At 54.1% G+C, this 18,016-nt stretch overlaps 1 protein-coding gene across 3 annotated transcripts in view; it reads left to right on the plus strand.

Moving 5' to 3' along the window:
• tonsl (tonsoku-like, DNA repair protein) overlaps positions 1-18,016 on the plus strand; it is an 83,523-nt gene that overhangs the window by 9,371 nt on the left and 56,136 nt on the right. For all 3 annotated transcript variants that reach the window (XM_070874376.1, XM_070874377.1, XM_070874378.1), the window contains exons 5-9: positions 876-1,005; positions 6,912-7,083; positions 10,914-11,028; positions 13,041-13,186; positions 16,687-16,839. In XM_070874376.1, the coding sequence (XP_070730477.1) occupies positions 876-1,005; positions 6,912-7,083; positions 10,914-11,028; positions 13,041-13,186; positions 16,687-16,839 (716 nt within the window). The remainder of the gene's footprint in view (positions 1-875; positions 1,006-6,911; positions 7,084-10,913; positions 11,029-13,040; positions 13,187-16,686; positions 16,840-18,016) is intronic.

Below are 18,016 nucleotides of genomic sequence, written 5' to 3' on the forward strand. Positions count from 1 at the left end.
CAGTGCGGCACTCCCTCAGTACTGTCCCTCCGACAGTGCGGCGCTCCCTCAGTACCGCCCCTCCGACAGTGCGGCTCTCCCTCAGTGGCGTCCCTCAGTACCGCCCCTCCGACAGTGCGGCACTCCCTCAGTACTGCCCCTCCGACAGTGCGGCACTCCCTCAGTACTGACCCCTCCGACAGTGCGGCACTCCCTCAGTACTGTCCCTCCGACAGTGCGGCGCTCCCTCAGTACCGCCCCTCCGACAGTGCGGCTCTCCCTCAGTACTGACCCCTCCGACAGTGCGGCACTCCCTCAGTACCGCCCCTCCGACAGTGCGGCACTCCCTCAGTACTGACCCCTCCGACAGTGCGGCGCTCCCTCAGTACTGACCCCTCCGACTTTGCGGCACTCCCTCAGTACTGACCCCTCCGACAGTGCGGCACTCCCTCAGTACTGACCCCTCCGACAGTGCGGCACTCCCTCAGTACTGACCCCTCCGACAGTGCAGCACTCCCTCAGTACTGACCCCTCCGACAGTGCGGCGCTCCCTCAGTATGGGCCCTCGTTCCTGGCACTGCGATTGCTCCATGGCCACACTCTCCAGTCGGAATCGCTGGACAGTGAAGAGTAGCAGGAACAATGCTTGCCCTCGGGCACCCACTCGGCACAGATGGGATCAAACCTGGGATCTTCCTGGTCATATCAGCTCAGTGCGAGGAGAGAAGAACTTCAGTACAGGAGGAGGCCATTCGGCCCAGTGTGGCCTTGCAGGCTCTTTGAAGGTTCTGTCTGAATAATGCCACTCCCCTGCTCTTTCCCCACGGCCCTGCACATGTTTCCTTGTCAGAGATTGTGTGTGTAATCGTTTGGTGACTGTCTCTTCTATGTGCCAGGTAAAGTCTCCCGGCATGAGCTGAGCGAGATGCGAGCTAGACTGTACCTGAACCTGGGCATCCTGTACGACAGCATGAAGGACCCGGTCAAATGCAGCCGCTACATCCGCAAGAGTGTCTTCATTGCTGAGTGAGTACCCGGCGCTGACCGAGCCCCCCAACCCCCCCCCCCATTCCCGGCGCTGACCGAGCCCCCCCTCCCCGGCTCTGACCAAGCACCCCCCCCCCCCCCTTCACTCCCCCTCCTTCCCAGCGCTGACCGAGCCGAGCCCACCCCTCCCTCCACACGCTGACCTTGCCCCCCCACCCCCGGCGCTGACCGAGCCCCCCACCCTCCCCTTCCCTCCCGGCACTGACCGGGGCCCTCCGGCAGCTCAGGGTGACAGTGTGCCTTCGGGGCAGATACCGAGACTCGGGCCTTCACTGTTGCATCTGCAAATGACGGGCAGGAAAAGACCTGCTGGTTCCTCGAGCCTGCCCCACACAGCATGATATCTGGAGCATCGGAACTAGGCACTGCCGAACCCGCTCTCCCCCTCCCCACCCCCTCTCCTGGGACAGGCGAGAAGCCCAGGGTCAGTAACATCCCTCTCCGCCCCCCTGGGGTGATGGAAGCCAGTACAGGCGATCGCACGGACCCAGTGCTCTCTATAGACCCAGTGCTCTCTATAAACACACTGACCTTCTCTGGGCTGCGATCTCGGGGCCCAGTCAGGAACCGGCCCAGCTCCCCCTGGAAGGCAGAGAGTCGGCATCCACCACACCAGCCCACAGCACATCCCAGAGACTCACTGCTCTCTGGGAAAGGCCCCCCACCCCACCCCACAGCACATCCTAGAGACTCACTGCTCTCCGGGAAAGGCCCCCCATCCCACCCCAAAGCACATCCCAGAAACTCACTGCTCTCTGGGAAAGGCCCCCCACCCCACCCCACAGCACATCCTAGAGACTCACTGCTCTCCGGGAAAGGCCCCCCATCCCACAGCACATCCCAGAAACTCACTGCTCTCCGGGAAAGACCTCCCGCCCAACACCCGCCCCACCCCACAGCACATCCCAGAAACTCACTGCTCTCCGGGAAAGACCCCCAACCCAACGCCCAACACCCTGTCTATTCCCACTCTCTCAGTTTAACCTCCTGTTCCTGGTCCTCAGTCTGTGAAACTGGAATAATCTCGCTATAGGGTCACTATCCAACCCTTCCATTATTGTCTGGGCCTCTATCAGCTCACCCCTCAGTTTACGCTGCTCTATCGCACTGATCCCAAGCTAGCTTGCATCAGTCAGAGTGAGTATACTGCCCGAACCTGTGGTGGGGGGGGGGGGAAGGGAAGGGGGCAGCGCGGGTGCTGAGGAATGTCACCACTCCTGGCTTATTACGGAGAGTTTAGATAGTTTAGCTCATCAGATCTTCAGTTCTGTGTGGCTTTTGTTCCCGGCTTGCCCAGTTACACACAACCTACATCACAGAATCAGGCCATTCAGCCCAACCGGTCTGTGCCGGGGTTTATGCTCCACACCAGCCTCACCCCATCACCATAACCTCCTATTCCCTTCTCCCTCGTGTGTTTATCCAGCTTCCCCTAAATCCACCCATGCTATTCGCTTCAACCACTCCCTGTGGTAGTGAGTGCCACCTTCTCATCACTCTCTGGGTGAAGAGGTTTCTCCTGAATTCCCCATTGGATGTATTAGAGACTATCTTGTATTGATGGCCCCTATCTGATCATAGAAACATAGAAAATAGGAGTAGTAGGCCATTCGGCCCCTCGAGACTGTATCGTCATTCAATATGATCATGGCTGATCCTCTATCTCAACACCATATTCCCGCATTTTCCCCATACCCCTTGATGCCTTTTATGTCTAGAAATCTATCTATCTCCCTCTTAAATATATTCAGTGACTTGGCTCCACAGCCTTCTGTGGTAGAGAATTCCACAGGTTCACCACCCTCTGAGTGAAAACATTTCTCCTCATCTCGGTCCTAAATTTCCTACCCCGTATCCTGAGACTGTGACCCCTTGTTCTAGACTTCCCAGCCCCGGGGAAACATCCTCCCCACATCCAGTCAGTCCAACCCAGTCAGAACTTTATACGTGTTTTCCCCACAAGTGGAAACATCTTCTCTACGTCTACCCTATCGAACCCTTTCATAATCCTAAAGACCTCGATTCCCCCCCAAGTCGTCTCTTGTAGAGAGAACAGCCCCGGCCAGTTCAGTCTTTCTCGATGGCTCTAACCTCTCAGTTCTGGTATATTCCTTGTAAACCTTTATTGTGCCTCCTCCAGCGCCTCTATATCCATTTTATATTGTGGTGGCCAGCACTGTGCCCGGTTGCGGGACACTGCCTGAGCTGGGATTCAGTACCGTTTCCTCTCCTATTCTTGCTCTCGAAGGGGAGAGCGATAAACCTGGTAACTGCAGACCAACCAGTCAGTGGCGGCAACATTTCCAGAGCCCGTTGTCAAGGACAACATTTATTCTCACTTGGGAGGAGCATGAGTTGATGAGAGACAGCCAGCATGGATTTGTTGAAGAAAGATTATGTCTGGCTAACCTAGTTGAGTTCTTTTGAAGTAACCGAGAGGGTTGACCGTAGAGAGAGCAGTAGATGATGTGTGTATGGACTTTCAGAAGGCATTTGATAAAGTACCACATAACAAACTTATTCCTAAAATCGAAGTACATGGTATTACAGGACGGTGGTAAGGGGGGTATGTAATTGTCCTAGGGATAGGAGGCTGAGAGTATGAGGCACACGTTATTCTGACTGGAGAGAGATATCCGGGAGATATCCTGGGGTCGGTACTGGGAGCATTGCCTTTCTTGTATATAAATCACCTGGACTTGGGTACAGGGGGTACAATTTTAAAGTTTGTGGATGGTATAAAACTTGGCAACACAGTAACTAGTGAGCAGGACAGGAGCAGACTTTAGGAGGACAGACAGACTGGTGAAATGGTCAGACACACGGCAACAACACAACAGTTTACATTTATATAGTGCCTTTAACGCAGTAAACCGTCCCAAGGTGCTTCACAGGAGCAATTATCAAACACCGAGCCACATGAGGAGATAACAGGACAGGTTGGTCAAAGAGGTAGGTTTTAAGGAGGATAGAGAGGCGGAGAGGTTTAGGGAGGGAGTCCCAGAGCTTAGGGACCCAGGCAACAGAAGGCACGGCCACCAATGGTGGAGCGATTATAATCAGGGATGCTCAAGAGGTCAGAATTAGAGGATCACAGAGATCTCAGGGTGAGGGTGGGGGGGTTGTAGGAGATTACAGAGATGGGGGATGGGGGAGAGGTTGGAGGAGATTAGAGATAGGGAGGGGCGAAGCCCGGGAGGGATTTGAAAACAAGGATGAGAATTTTAAAATCGAGCTTAACCAGGAGCCAATGTAGGCCAGCAAGCACAGGTGTGATGGGTGAGCGGGACTTGGTGTGAGTTAGGACACGGGCAGCTGAGTTTTGGATGAACTGAAGTTTACGTAGGGTAGAATGTGGGAGGCCAGCCAGGAGTGCGTTGGAATAGTCAAGTCTAGAGGTAACAAAGGCGTGGATGAGGACTTCAGCAGCGGATGAGCTGAGGCGGAGGCACAGACGGGTGATGTTACGGAGGTGATGTTACAGGCACGATGGGCTGAATGGCCTCCTTCGAGAAACATAGAAATTTACAGCGCCGAGGGAGGCCATTTTGGCCCATCGTGTCCGTGCCGGCCGACAAAGAGCCGCACGGCCCTTGGTCAGCAGCCCTGAAGTTACATATAAACCTATGAACAATGACGGAAAGGCAAAGAGCACCCAGCCCAACCAGTCCGCCTCACACAACTGTGACACCCCTTCTACTGAAAACGTCTACACTCCACCCCAACCGGAGCCATGAGAGGCAAAAACCAGATTAAAAACCCAGGGGCAATGCAGATACTGCTATCGAGGAGGAGTGTGATATTCTGGATGAAATAAATATAGTGAGAGAGGAAGTATTAAGGGGTTTAGCAAAGTAAAACAGGCTGTTGAGCGAAGTAAAAGAGGAAATAGCAGAGGCCTTGACCATCATTTTCCAGTCCTCTTTATCTGGGCATGGTGCCGGAGGATTGGAGGACTGCTAATGTAGTACTCTTGTTTAAGAAGGGAGAAAGGGATAGGCTGAGTAATTACAGGCCTGTCAGTCTAACCTCAGTGGTGGGAAAATTATTGGAAAAAATCCTGAAAGACAGAATAAATCTGCATTTGGAAAGGCAAGGATTAATTAGGGACAGTCAGCACGGATTTGTTACGGGAAGATCGTGTTTGACTAACCTGATTGAATTTTTTGAGGAGATAACCAAGAGGGTCGATGAGGGCAGTGTGTGCGATGTAGTGTATATGAACTTTAGCAAAGCTTTTGATAAGGTCCCACATGATAGACTGGTCACGAAGGTTAAAGCCCATGGGCTCCAGGGCAAAGTGGCAAGTTGGATCCAAAATTGGCTTGGAGGTAGGAAGCAAAGGGTAATGGTTGATGGATGTTTTTGTGACTGGAAGGATGTTTCCAGTGGGGTACCGCAGGGCTCAGTACTGGGTCCCTTGCTTTTTGTGGTATACATCAATGATTTAGATTTGAATATAGGGAGTATGATTAAGAAGTTTGCAGATGACACTAACATTGGCTGTGTGGTTGATAATGAAGAGGAAAGTCATGGGCTGCAGGAGGATATCAATCTACTGGTCAGGTGGGCAGAGCAATGGCAAATGGAATTTAATTCAGAGAAGTGTGAGGTGATGCACTTTGGGAGGGCTAATAAGGAAATGGTATACACATTAAGCGGTAGGCCACTTAATAGTGTAGATGAACAAAGGGACCTTGGAGTGCTTGGCCACAGATCCCTGAAAGTAGCAGGCCAGGTGGATACGGTTGTTAAGAAGGCATATGGAATGCTTACCTTTATTGGCTGAGGCATAGAATACAAGAGCAGGGAGGTTATGCTTAAATTGTATAATACACTGGTTAGGCCACAGCTGGAGTACTGCATGCAGTTCTGGTCGCTGTATTATAGGAAGGACGTGATTGCACTGTTTTTGAATCACAGAATCTCCGACCCATCCAGGTGATCGATACTAGCCCAGGAGATCACCCTGACTGTATTCAATTCCTTGCAGTACTTATTATATCTGTTCCGTCCAACGAAAGGTCATTCAGTCTAATCCCAAAGAGGGTGCAGAGGAGATTTACGAGGATGCTGCCTGGAATGGAGAATCTTAGTTATGAGGACAGATTGGATAGGCTGGGTTTGTTCTCATTGGAACAGAGGAGGTGGAGAGGAGACCTCATTGAAGTGTACAAAATATTGAGGGGCCTGGATATAGTGGATAGTAAGGGCCTATTTCCATTGGTGGAGGGGTCTATTATGAAGGGGTATAGTTTTAAGGTGGTTGGTGGAAGGTTTAGAGGGGATTTGAGGGGGGGCTTCTTTATGCAGAGGGTTGTGGGGATCTGGAACTCGCTGCCTGGAAGAGTGGTGGATGCAGAAACCCTCACCACTTTTAAGAGATGGTTGGATGAGCACTTAAAGTGCAGTAACCTGCAGGGTTACAGACCTAGAGCTGGTAATTGGGATTAGACTGAATGACCTTTTGTTGGACGGAACAGATATAATGATAAGTACTGCAAGGAATTGAATACGGTCAGGGTGATCTCCTGGGCTAGTGTCGATCACCTGGATGGGTCGGAGATTCTGTGATTCAAAAACAGTCCTTATTTTTCAAATCTTTCTCTGCTTTTCTCAAACCAGACGGCAATCCGCGATGTACCCTCTCTTCTGCCTCAGTATCCTTCCTATAGCAGAGAGTCCTCTAACGGTGGTCTTAGTAAGGCTGTATGTAGATTCACCGCTGCTTCCTCGGGCCAGATTTCAATGAAGGTTGCAATTGTCCTCACTGGGGCTTGTTTCAGTACAGGAGGGAGCAACGTCAGTGAGGAGTGAGCTTGTTAGCCCCCTCCCTCCCTGCCCCGGGACCACCATCGTTAAACACGTGTCCCACTCTCCCACAGGCAGAACAATCTGTACGAGGATCTGCACCGAGCCAACTTCATGCTGGGAGGTATCCACCGGCGCAGTGGCGATTTCTCCAAGGCCATCCGGTGTCTGGAAGCTGCCAAAGAGTGTGCCAAGAGGATGAAGGAGAAGTTGTTGGAGAGCGAGTGCTTTAGCAGCATCGGGCAGGTGGGTGAGTGGGGGGGCGGGGGGAGAGGAGGAGAGAGAGAGAGAGAGCGAGAGCTGCACCAGCATTGGGTAGGGGGGCAGCGAGTGCATGAGAGAGAAAGAGAGAGAGAAAGAGTGTGTGTGCTTCACCAGCCTCGGGCAGATTGGTGGGGGATGGGGGGAGTGCTACACTGGCATCGGTTGGTGGGGGAGTGGGAGAGTCGGGGTCGGGGATGGGGGCAGTGCTGCACTGCCATCGGTTGGTGGGGAAGTGCTGCACTGCCATCGGTTGGTGGGGAAGTGCGGGGGATGGGGGAGTGCTGCACTGCCATCGGTTGGTGGGGAAGTGCGAGAGTGGGGGGGCGGGGATGGGAGAGTGCTGCACTGCCATCGGTTGGTGGGGAAGTGCGGGGGAGGTGGGGATGGGGGAGTGCTGCACTGCCATCGGTTGGTGGGGGGAGTGCGGGGGGCGGGGATGGGAGAGTGCTGCACTGCCATCGGTTGGTGGGGAAGTGCGGGGGAGGTGGGGATGGGGGAGTGCTGCACTGCCATCGGTTGGTGGGGGAGGGGGGGTGGGGGGGAGTGCTGCACTGCCATCGGTTGGTGGGGAAGTGCGGGGGAGGGGGATGGGGGGAGTGCTGCACTGCCATCGGTTGGTGGGGAAGTGCGGGGGAGGGGGATGGGGGAGTGCTGCACTGCCATCGGTTGGTGGGGAAGTGCGGGGGAGGGGGATGGGGGAGTGCTGCACTGCCATCGGTTGGTGGGGAAGTGCGGGGGAGGGGGATGGGGGAGTGCTGCACTGCCATCGGTTGGTGGGGAAGTGCGGGGGAGGGGGATGGGGGAGTGCTGCACTGCCATCGGTTGGTGGGGGGAGTGCGGGGGGCGGGGATGGGGGAGTGCTGCACTGCCATCGGTTGGTGCGGGGGGCGGGGATGGGGGAGTGCTGCACTGCCATCGGTTGGTGGGGGGAGTGCGGGGGGCGGGGATGGGGGAGTGCTGCACTGCCATCGGTTGGTGGGGAAGTGCGGGGGGCGGGGATGGGGGAGTGCTGCACTGCCATCGGTTGGTGGGGAAGTGCGGGGGAGGGGGATGGGGGAGTGCTGCACTGCCATCGGTTGGTGGGGGGAGTGCGGGGGGCGGTGATGGGGGAGTGCTGCACTGCCATCGGTTGGTGGGGGGAGTGCGGGGGGCGGGGATGGGGGAGTGCTGCACTGCCATCGGTTGGTGGGGGGAGTGCGGGGGGCGGGGATGGGGGAGTGCTGCACTGCCATCGGTTGGTTGCGGGGGGCGGTGATGGGGGAGTGCTGCACTGCCATCGGTTGGTGGGGAAGTGAGGGGGATGGGGGAGTGCTGCACTGCCATCGGTTGGTGGGGGAGTGCGGGGGGCGGGGATGGGGGAGTGCTGCACTGCCATCGGTTGGTGGGGGGAGTGCGGGGGGCGGGGATGGGGGAGTGCTGCACTGCCATCGGTTGGTGGGGGGAGTGCGGGGGGCGGTGATGGGGGAGTGCTGCACTGCCATCGGTTGGTGGGGAAGTGCGGGGGAGGGGGATGGGGGAGTGCTGCACTGCCATCGGTTGGTGGGGGGAGTGCGGGGGGCGGTGATGGGGGAGTGCTGCACTGCCATCGGTTGGTGGGGAAGTGAGGGGGATGGGGGAGTGCTGCATTGCCATCGGTTGGTGGGGAAGTGCGGGGGGCGGGGATGGGGGAGTGCTGCACTGCCATCGGTTGGTGGGGAAGTGCGGGGGAGGGGGATGGGGGAGTGCTGCATTGCCATCGGTTGGTGGGGAAGTGCGGGGGAGGGGGATGGGGGAGTGCTGCATTGCCATCGGTTGGTGGGGAAGTGCGGGGGGCGGGATGGGGGAGTGCTGCATTGCCATCGGTTGGTGGGGGAGTGCGGGGGAGGTGGGGATGGGGGAGTGCTGCACTGCCATCGGTTGGTGGGGGAGTGCGGGGGAGGGGGATGGGGGGGAGTGCTGCACTGCCATCGGTTGGTGGGGGGAGTGCGGGGGGCGGGGATGGGGGAGTGCTGCACTGCCATCGGTTGGTGGGGGGAGTGCGGGGGGCGGGGATGGGGGAGTGCTGCACTGCCATCGGTTGGTGGGGGGAGTGCGGGGGGCGGGGATGGGGGAGTGCTGCACTGCCATCGGTTGGTGGGGGGAGTGCGGGGGGCGGGGATGGGGGAGTGCTGCACTGCCATCGGTTGGTGGGGAAGAATGTTTAAGAATTTTAATCCCGTCTAATTCTGGAAGTGAAAAGCCGTTATCAGTAAAAGTAACGATGAATCTTTCGGATTGTTGTAAAAACCCAACTGGGTCACTCATGCCCTGTAGGGAAGGAAACCGGCCTACACGTGACTCCAGTCCCCCACAAACGTGGCTGACTTTTAACTGCCCTCACAAACCATTCAATGTTGTCAAAACTCACCAACTAGCAATAGAAAGACTTACATTTATATAGCGCTTTTCACGACCCTCTTTACAGCCAATGAAGTACTTTTGGAGTGTAGTCACTGTTGTAATGTGGGAAATGCGGCAGCCAACTTGCGCACAGCAAGATCCCACACACAGCCACGTGATAGTGACCAGATAATCTGTTTTCTTTTGTTACGTTGATTGAGGAATAAATATTGGCCCCAGGACACCGGGGAGAACTCCCCTGCTCTTCTTCGAAATGGTGCCATGGGATCTTTTGCGTCTACCTGAGAGAGCAGACGGGGCCTCGGTTTCACGTCTCATCCAAAAGACGGCCCCTCTGACAGTGCAGCACTCCCTCAGCACTGTAGTGTCAGCCTAGATTTTTGTGCTCAAGTCCCTGGAGTGGGACTTGAACCTTCTGACTCCGAGGCGAGAGTGCTGCCCAGTGAGCCACTGCTGACCAGAAATGGGCAGTAAATACCGGCCTCGCCAGTGGTGCTCACATCCCACCCCGCCTCTGAAACTCAGTGAGTTGTCTCTTGTACATTTCTACTGTCCCAATTCAGTGGCCTTTACTGGTAACGACTCGAATAGCCTTTCGATGTAAAATTGTTTGGTCCAACAATAGCCCTCCTCGAAAGTAGGCTGACTCGTGACTGGTGGAGAGAGGGAAACTATTTCTTCTGGTGGGGGGTGGGGGGGGAGTCCTGAACAACGGAGTATAACCTTAAAATCAGAGCCAGGTCATTCAATGGTGATGTCAGGAAGCACTTCTTCACACATGGGGTCATCACGGGCGGTCCCTCGAACGAGGATGACTTGCTTCCACAGGAGTTCACAGATGTTTCAACGAAGGACCCGATGTTCCAGTCCCGAACTCCAGTCGAGGGGCTGGAAGATGCCTGTGTGTGGATTTTTTTTAACGTGGGGTGACCGTTGCACACCAGCCACCACACGGGCTCGACAGAGCGAGGTCTTGGTCCAGTGGCAAGGGTTAACCAGGACGACTGGAGACCTGCCCTGCTGCACGGACCCAGCGCGCACATATCGCAGTGTGGGCTGGGCCCGTGCTGCCCCGAACACATAGGGTAGTGGAAATTTAAAACTCTGCCCCCCCCCCCCCCCCCACCCCAAAAAACCTGTTGGGGCTGCGTGTCAATTGAAAATTTCAAAATTGAGATCGCCAGGCAAGTGTCTTAAAGGTTACGGAACAAAGTAGGTGGAGTCATGATGCACATCAGCCATGATCTAATTGAATGGCAGAGCTGACTGGAGGGGCTGAATGACCTCTTTAGTACACGTCACAGGGAGTGTGTCGTGTGTTGGGATGTGTGTGGGTGACACGGCGGCTCCACTCAGGGCAGTGCGATCTGATCGAAGGCTTGTCTTGTGCGTTGTAACCCACTTTCCCCCCCAACCCCCTCTTTGTTTCCCAGGTTTTCCTGAGCCTTGGAGACTTTGTGGCTGCCAAGCGATCGCTGAAGGCGGCGTTTAAGCTGGGCTCGGAGGAGCAGTCGGAGTGTGAAGCCGTGAGGAAAAGCCTCAAGTACGGTGAGCGTCTCCTGCACAGCACTCCCCCCCCCCTTCCCCCTCCCCGCCAGGAGGTGGCAGCGCTCAGCGACTCGGGCAGCCCCTGTCGGGAGAGACACTGAGCAATGGCACAACACCCAACCCCGTGTTTCTCTCTCCACAAGTGCTGCCCGATGGCCCAGACTTCCCTGTTCTCTGTGTTGTGTTGTGTTGTGTATCATGTGAGGTTTCGTCTCACCGTGGCTCAGCGCCTCGGAGTCAGAAGGTCGTGGGGTCGAGACCCACCCCAGGGACTGGAGCACGTAATCTGGGCTGACACTCCCAATGCAGTGCTGAGGGAGTGCTGCACTGTCGGAGGGGCAGTGCTGAGGGAGTGACGCACTGTCGGAGGGGCAGTGCTGAGGGAGTGCCGCACTGTCGGAGGGGCAGTGCTGAGGGAGTGCTGCACTGTCGGAGGGGCAGTGCTGAGGGAGTGCTGCACTGTCGGAGGGGCAGTGCTGAGGGAGTGCTGCACTGTCGGAGGGGCAGTGCTGAGGGAGTGCTGCACTGTCGGAGGGGCAGTGCTGAGGGAGTGCAGCTCTGTCGGAGGGGCAGTACTGAGGGAGTGCTGCACTGTCGGAGGGGCAGTACTGGGGGAGTGCTGCACTGTCGGAGGGGCAGTACTGAGGGAGTGCTGCACTGTCGGAGGGGCAGTACTGGGGGAGTGCTGCACTGTCGGAGGGGCAGTACTGAGGGAGTGCAGCACTGGTGGAGATGCCGTCTTTCGGATGAGATGTTAAACCGAGGCCCTGTCTGCTCTCTCAGGTGGACGGAAACGATCCCACAGCACGATTCGAAGAAGAGCAGGGGAGTTATCCCCAGTGTCCTGGGGCCAATATTTATCCCTCAATCAACATAACAGAAAACCAGATTATCTGGTCATTATCACATTGCTGTTTGTGGGAGCTTGCTGTCTGCCCTTGGCACTCCCTCAGTACTGCACTGGAATGTCAGCTGGATTTCTGTGTACAAGCCTCTGGAGTGGGACTTGAACCCACAACCTTCTGACTCGGAGGCGAGTGTGCTGCCCACTGAGCCACGGCTGACACTGCACAGGCCGATATTCCTCAGAGTTTCGAAGGAGAGGTGATCTAATTGTCAGGGTTAATGCTGGGAAAATGTTTCCCCTGGCTGCGGAGTCTGGAACACAAGATCACAGTCACAGGATAATGGGTAGAGCATTTGGGACTGAGATGAGGAGGAATTTCTTCACTCAGAGGGGTGTGAATCTTTAGAATTCTCTGCCCCAGGGAGCTGTGGATGCTCAGTTGTCGAGTATATTCAAGACAGAGGTCGATAAATTTGGGGGAATCAAGGGATATGGGGATATATGGGAAGGTGGAGTTGAGGTCGGGGATCAGCCATGATCTCATTGAATGGCGGAGCAGGGTCGAGGGGCCGAATGGCCAACTCATGATTCTTATCTTTTCTCTCCCATTCTCACTTTCTTTCTCCCTTCTCTCTCTCTCTCTCTCTCTCTCTCTCGCATTCTCCCATTTTCTTTTTCTCTCTCTTTCTCATTCTTTTTCTCTCTTTCTCATTCTTTTTCTCTCTCTCTCTCTCTTTCCCTCTTTCTCTCTCTCTCTCTCTCTCCCCTTTTTGCCCCCCTCTCCCCTTTTTGCCCCCCTCTCCCCTTTTTGCCCCCCTCTCCCCTTTTTGCCCCCCTCTCCCCTTTTTGCCCCCCTCTCCCCTTTTTGCCCCCCTCTCCCCTTTTTGCCCCCCTCTCCCCTTTTTGCCCCCCTCTCCCCTTTTTGCCCCCCTCTCCCCTTTTTGCCCCCCTCTCCCCTTTTTGCCCCCCTCTCCCCTTTTTGCCCCCCTCTCCCCTTTTTGCCCCCCTCTCCCCTTTTTGCCCCCCTCTCCCCTTTCCCCCCTTGAATGGAGGGTGGTATAGTGTGGAGGACAGGGAGAGTGCTTGTGTTTGGCACGAGTGCTCTCTGTGCTGTGTGCGTGTTTTCATTAACAGCTGCTGATCGTGTTCCTTGCCCCCTCCCCAGCTGTGAAAGGTTGCCGACTAGAGGAGGCTTTATCCGAGCTTGCTGACGAGGAGCAGCAGGAGGCATTGGGACTGTGCGAGCAGCTGGGTGATCTGTGCTGTAAGGTGGGGACCTACCAGAAAGCCATCAACTACTACAGGATGCAGGTAACTGGGCCACAGGTGGGGAGCGTTAATCCGCCACGGGGGAGGGGATCCAGGTCACGAGCTCTCTGTTCCAAGCCCCCTATCAGTGACTCCAAGAGCAGCATCTCTCCACACACACCGTTCAGAGAATTGGACAGCACAGAAGGCCATTCGGCCCACTGTTCCTGTGCTGGCTCTGTGAGAGCGCTCTAATCAGTCCCACTGCCTCACCCTGTCCCCATAGTCCCCACATTTTCTCCATTGTATTTATTCAGTGCGTGAATTATTACGGTTGCAGAGTGCAATAGATGCAAAATCACTTCAGGTCTTTAAAAAGGAGATAGTTGTTTAGGAAGAGTAAAGGAATTGGGATTTAAAAAGGTGGATATTTGCCATGACATGAGGTACCCTGCTGTAGTGGTTATACATAAGAACATAAGAAATAGGAGCAGAAGTAGGCCATACGGCCCCTCGAGCCTGCTCCGCCATTTAATACGATCATGGCCGATGTGATCATGGACTCGGGTCCACTTCCCCGCCCGCTCCCCATAACCCCTTATCCCCTTAACGCTCAAGAAACTGTCTATTTCTGTCTTAAATTTATTCAAAGACCCAGCCTCCACAGCTCTCTGAGGCAGCGAATTCCACAGATTTACAACCCTCAGAGAGAAGTAATTTCTCCTCATCTCAGTTTTAAATGGGCGGCTCCTTATTCTAAGATCGTGCCCTCTAGTTCTAGTCTCCCCCATCAGTGGAAACATCCTCTCTGCATCCACCCTGTCAAGCCCCCTCATAATCTTATACGTTTCGATAAGATCACCTCTCATTCTTCTGAATTCCAATGAGTAGAGGCCCAACCTACTCAACCTTTCCTCATAAGTCAAACCCCCTCATCTCCAGAATCAACCTCGTGAACCTTCTCTGAACTGCCTCCAAAGCAAGTATATCCTTTCGTAACTATGGAAACCAAAACTGCACGCAGTATTCCAGGTGTGGCCTCACCTATACCCTGTATAACTGTATCAAGACTTCCCTGCTTTTATACTCTATCCCTTTTGCAATAAAGGCCAAGATTCCATTGGCCTTCCTGATCACCAGACTAGTATTCCGGAGATTGAGAGTTCAAATCGCATCATGGTAGTTTGAGAATTTGAATTCAAACCTGGATATAAAAAGCTGGGATCAGTAAAAGTGACCATTTACTGTCGGATTGGGATTAAAAACCCAACTGGGTCACTAATGTCCTTTAGGGATGGAAACCTGCCGTCCTTACCCGGTCTAGGCCTACATGTGACTCCAATCCCACAGCAGTGTGGTTGACTCTTAACTGGCCATCAACTTTCAAATTTGAAACGCTCTCGGTTTAAGTACCTTCTCACTGGCTCCCTCCATTTTCAATCAGTTCCCTGCCTCCCGCCCCATTGGCTCCTTGCTGTGGCATGAATCCATTTTAGCCACAGTTACATGCCAGCTGTGGCTCAGTGGGTAACACGCTTGCCTCGGAGTCAGAAGGTTGTGGATTCAATCTCCACTCCAGAGACGTGCGGTCCAGAATCCAGGCCGCTACTCCCAGTGCAGTGCTGAGGGAGTGCTGCGTAGTTGGAGGTGCGTCTTTCAGATGTTAAGCCAAGGTTCTGCCTGTTTGAAGAGGAGCAGGTGTGTTACCTCAGTCTCGTGTCCGCCAGCACCATCCAGGCAGATCATCTGCAGTTATCTGGGTGTGGGATCTTTCTGTGCAGACACGTTAACTGCTGCGTTTTGGGGTGTCTTGAGCTGTGAAATGGATAGAGGATTGGCTAACTAACAGAAAACAGAGTGTCGGGATAAATGCCAACCCGATAATGAACCGCAGGATGCTGCAGGGATCAGTGCTGGGACCCCAACTATTTACAATCTATAGAAACGACTTGGAAGAGGGGACTGAGTGTAACGTAGCCAAGTTTGCTGATGATACAATGATCGGAGGAAAAAGCAATGTGTGAGGAGGGTACACAAAATCTGCAAAAGGACATAGACAGGCTAAGTGAGTGGGCAAAGATTTGGCAGATGGAGTATAATGTTGGAAAGTGTGAGGTCATGCACGTTGGCAGAAAAAAATCAAAGAGCAAGTTATTATTTAAATGGAGAAAGATTGCAAAATGCTGCAGTACAGCGGGACTTGGGGATACTTGTACAGCAAGTGATCAGGAAGGCCAGTGGAATCTTGGCCTTTATTGCAAATAGGATGGAGTATAAAAGCAGGGATGTCTTGCTATAGTTGTACACGGTATTGGTGAGGCCACACCTGGAATACTGTGTGCAGTTTTGGTTTCCATATTTACGAAAGGATATACTTGCTTTGGAGGCAGTTCAGAGAAGGTTCACTAGGTTGATTCCGGAGATGAGGGGGTTGACTTATGAGGAAAGGTTGAGTAGATTGGGCCTCTACTCATTGGAATTCAGAAGAATGAGAGGTGATCTTATCGAAACGTATAAGATTATGAGGGGGCTTGACAAGGTGGATGCAGAGAGGATGTTTCCACTGATGGGGGAGACTAGAACTAGAGGGCATGATCTTAGAATAAGGGGCCGCCCATTTAAAACTGAGATGAGGAGGAATTTCTTCTCTGAGGGTTGTAAATCTGTGGAATTCGCTGCCTCAGAGCTGTGGAAGCTGGGACATTGAATAAATTTAAGACAGAAATAGACAGTTTCTTAACCGATAAGGGGTTATGGGGAGCGGGCAGGGAAGTGGAGCTGAGTCCATGATCGGATCAGCCATGATCATATTAAATGGCGGAGCAGGCTCGAGGGACCGTATGGCTTACTCCTGCTCCTATTTCTTATGTTCTTATGAAACGCCCATGTTATTTCCTTTTCAAAGAAGCGTAGCCAACCCCAAACTGGTGTTGGCCCAGAACCCCTCTGTTGTTCCCATTCCTGCAGCAGTTGACTGGGTTTCCCGTCAGGTGTGGGAAAGAAAGACTTGCATTCATATAGCGCCTTTCACGACCGCAGGATGTTCCGAAACGCTTTACAGCCAATGATGTACTTTTTGGAGTGTAGTCACTATTGTAATGTAGGAAACGCGTCAGCCAATTTGCGCACAGCAAGCTCCCAAAAACAGCAATGTGTTAATGACCAGATAATCTGTTTTAGTTGAGGGATAAATATTGGCCCCAGGACACCAGGGATAACTCCCCTGCTCCTCTTCGAAATAGTGCCATGGGATCTTTTACATCCACCCGAGAGAGCAGACTGGGTCTTGCTAAGAATACATCTACCAGCAGTGCAGCACTTCCTCAGCACTGCACTGGAGTATAGGAGTGGGACTTGAACCCACAACCTTCTGGCCCAGAGGCGAGTGTGCTGCCCACTGAGCCACTGAACTGACACTGACCTATTCTTTTCCCTTCCTAACCCTGGGGTGCCGAGGTCAATTCTGGCAACCTGAACTGCTGCCCTGGCTGAGATCGGTAACTTCGGTATTCTCTCTGTCTGTCTCACTCACTCACTCTCTCCCGCTGTTTCCCCTCGGTCAGCTGAAGCACGCGGAAACGCTGAGGAAAACCGACCGGGAGCTGGCGGTCATTCACGTCTCGCTGGCGACCACGTTTGCCGACCTAAAGGACCATGAGCAATCCGTCAAACACTACGAAGCTGAGCTGGGTCTGCGAAGGGGAAACCCCAAGGAGGTAAGGTCACGGAATGAAAGCACGAGATGCTGCAAATACTCAGCAGGTCAGGCAGCATCTGTGGAGAGAGAAACAGAGTTTAACGTTTCAGTTCAATGACCCTGCATCCGAACTGGACAAAGTTAGAGATTCTTAAGCAAGTGTCGGGGCTGGGGAGGAAAGAACAAAAGGGAAGTTCTGTGATAGGATGGAAGGCACAAATTCGACGACCGAGGTTGGGACGGCCTTGGATCTGGCCTGGAGGCGACGAAGGTTGAAGAGGTTCCCACTGGTTCTATCGTTTAGTTCCACTCCAGCGGGGAGCTTGTTGAGCGTGAGGTGGAGCATTGCAGCGAGGAAGATCGAGAAGAGGGTTGGCGCGATGACGCAGCCCTGCTTGACCCCGGTCCAGTCGTGGATTGGGTCTGTGGTGGATCCGTTGGTCAGGATCACGGCCTGCATGTCGTCGTGGAGCAGGCGGAGGATGGTGACAAACATTTGGGGGCATCTGAAACGGAGGAGGACGCTCCATAGTCCCTCGCGGTTGACGGTGTCAAAAGGCCTTTGTGAGGTCATGTGCAAGAGTTGGTGCTGTTCCCTGCATTTCTCTTGTAGTTGTCGCGCGAAGATCATGTCAGTTGTACCCCTTAGTGGACGGAATCCGCATCTGTCATCGACCGACAGTACGCGGACGACGCTTGTGTCTGCGCACATTCAGAGGCCGAATTACAAGCCATCGTCGACATCTTCACCGAGGCGTACGAAAGCATGGGCCTTACACGAAACATCCGTAAGACAAAGGTCCTCCACCAACCTGACCCCGCCACACAGCACTGTCCCCAGGTCATCAAAATCCATGGCGCGGCCCTGGACAACGTGGACCACTTTCCATACCTCAGGAGCCGATTATCAGCAAGGGCAGACGATGAGGTTCAACTCCGCCTCCAGTGTGCCAGCGCAGCCTTTGGTCACCTGAGGAAAAGAGTGTTTGAAGACCAGGACCTCCAATCTGGTACCAAACTTATGGTCAACAGAGCAGTAGTGATACCAGCCCTCCTATATGGCTCAGAGACGTGGACCACATATAGCAGATACCTTAAAGTGCTGGAGAAGTACCACCAGTGCTGCCTCCGCAAGATCCTGCAAATCCACTGGGAGGAGAGACCAACGTTAGTGTTCTCGCTCAGGCCAACGTCCC

The sequence above is a fragment of the Pristiophorus japonicus genome, unplaced genomic scaffold (genome assembly GCF_044704955.1).
Source record: "Pristiophorus japonicus isolate sPriJap1 unplaced genomic scaffold, sPriJap1.hap1 HAP1_SCAFFOLD_799, whole genome shotgun sequence".
Classification (NCBI taxonomy): domain Eukaryota; kingdom Metazoa; phylum Chordata; class Chondrichthyes; family Pristiophoridae; genus Pristiophorus; species Pristiophorus japonicus.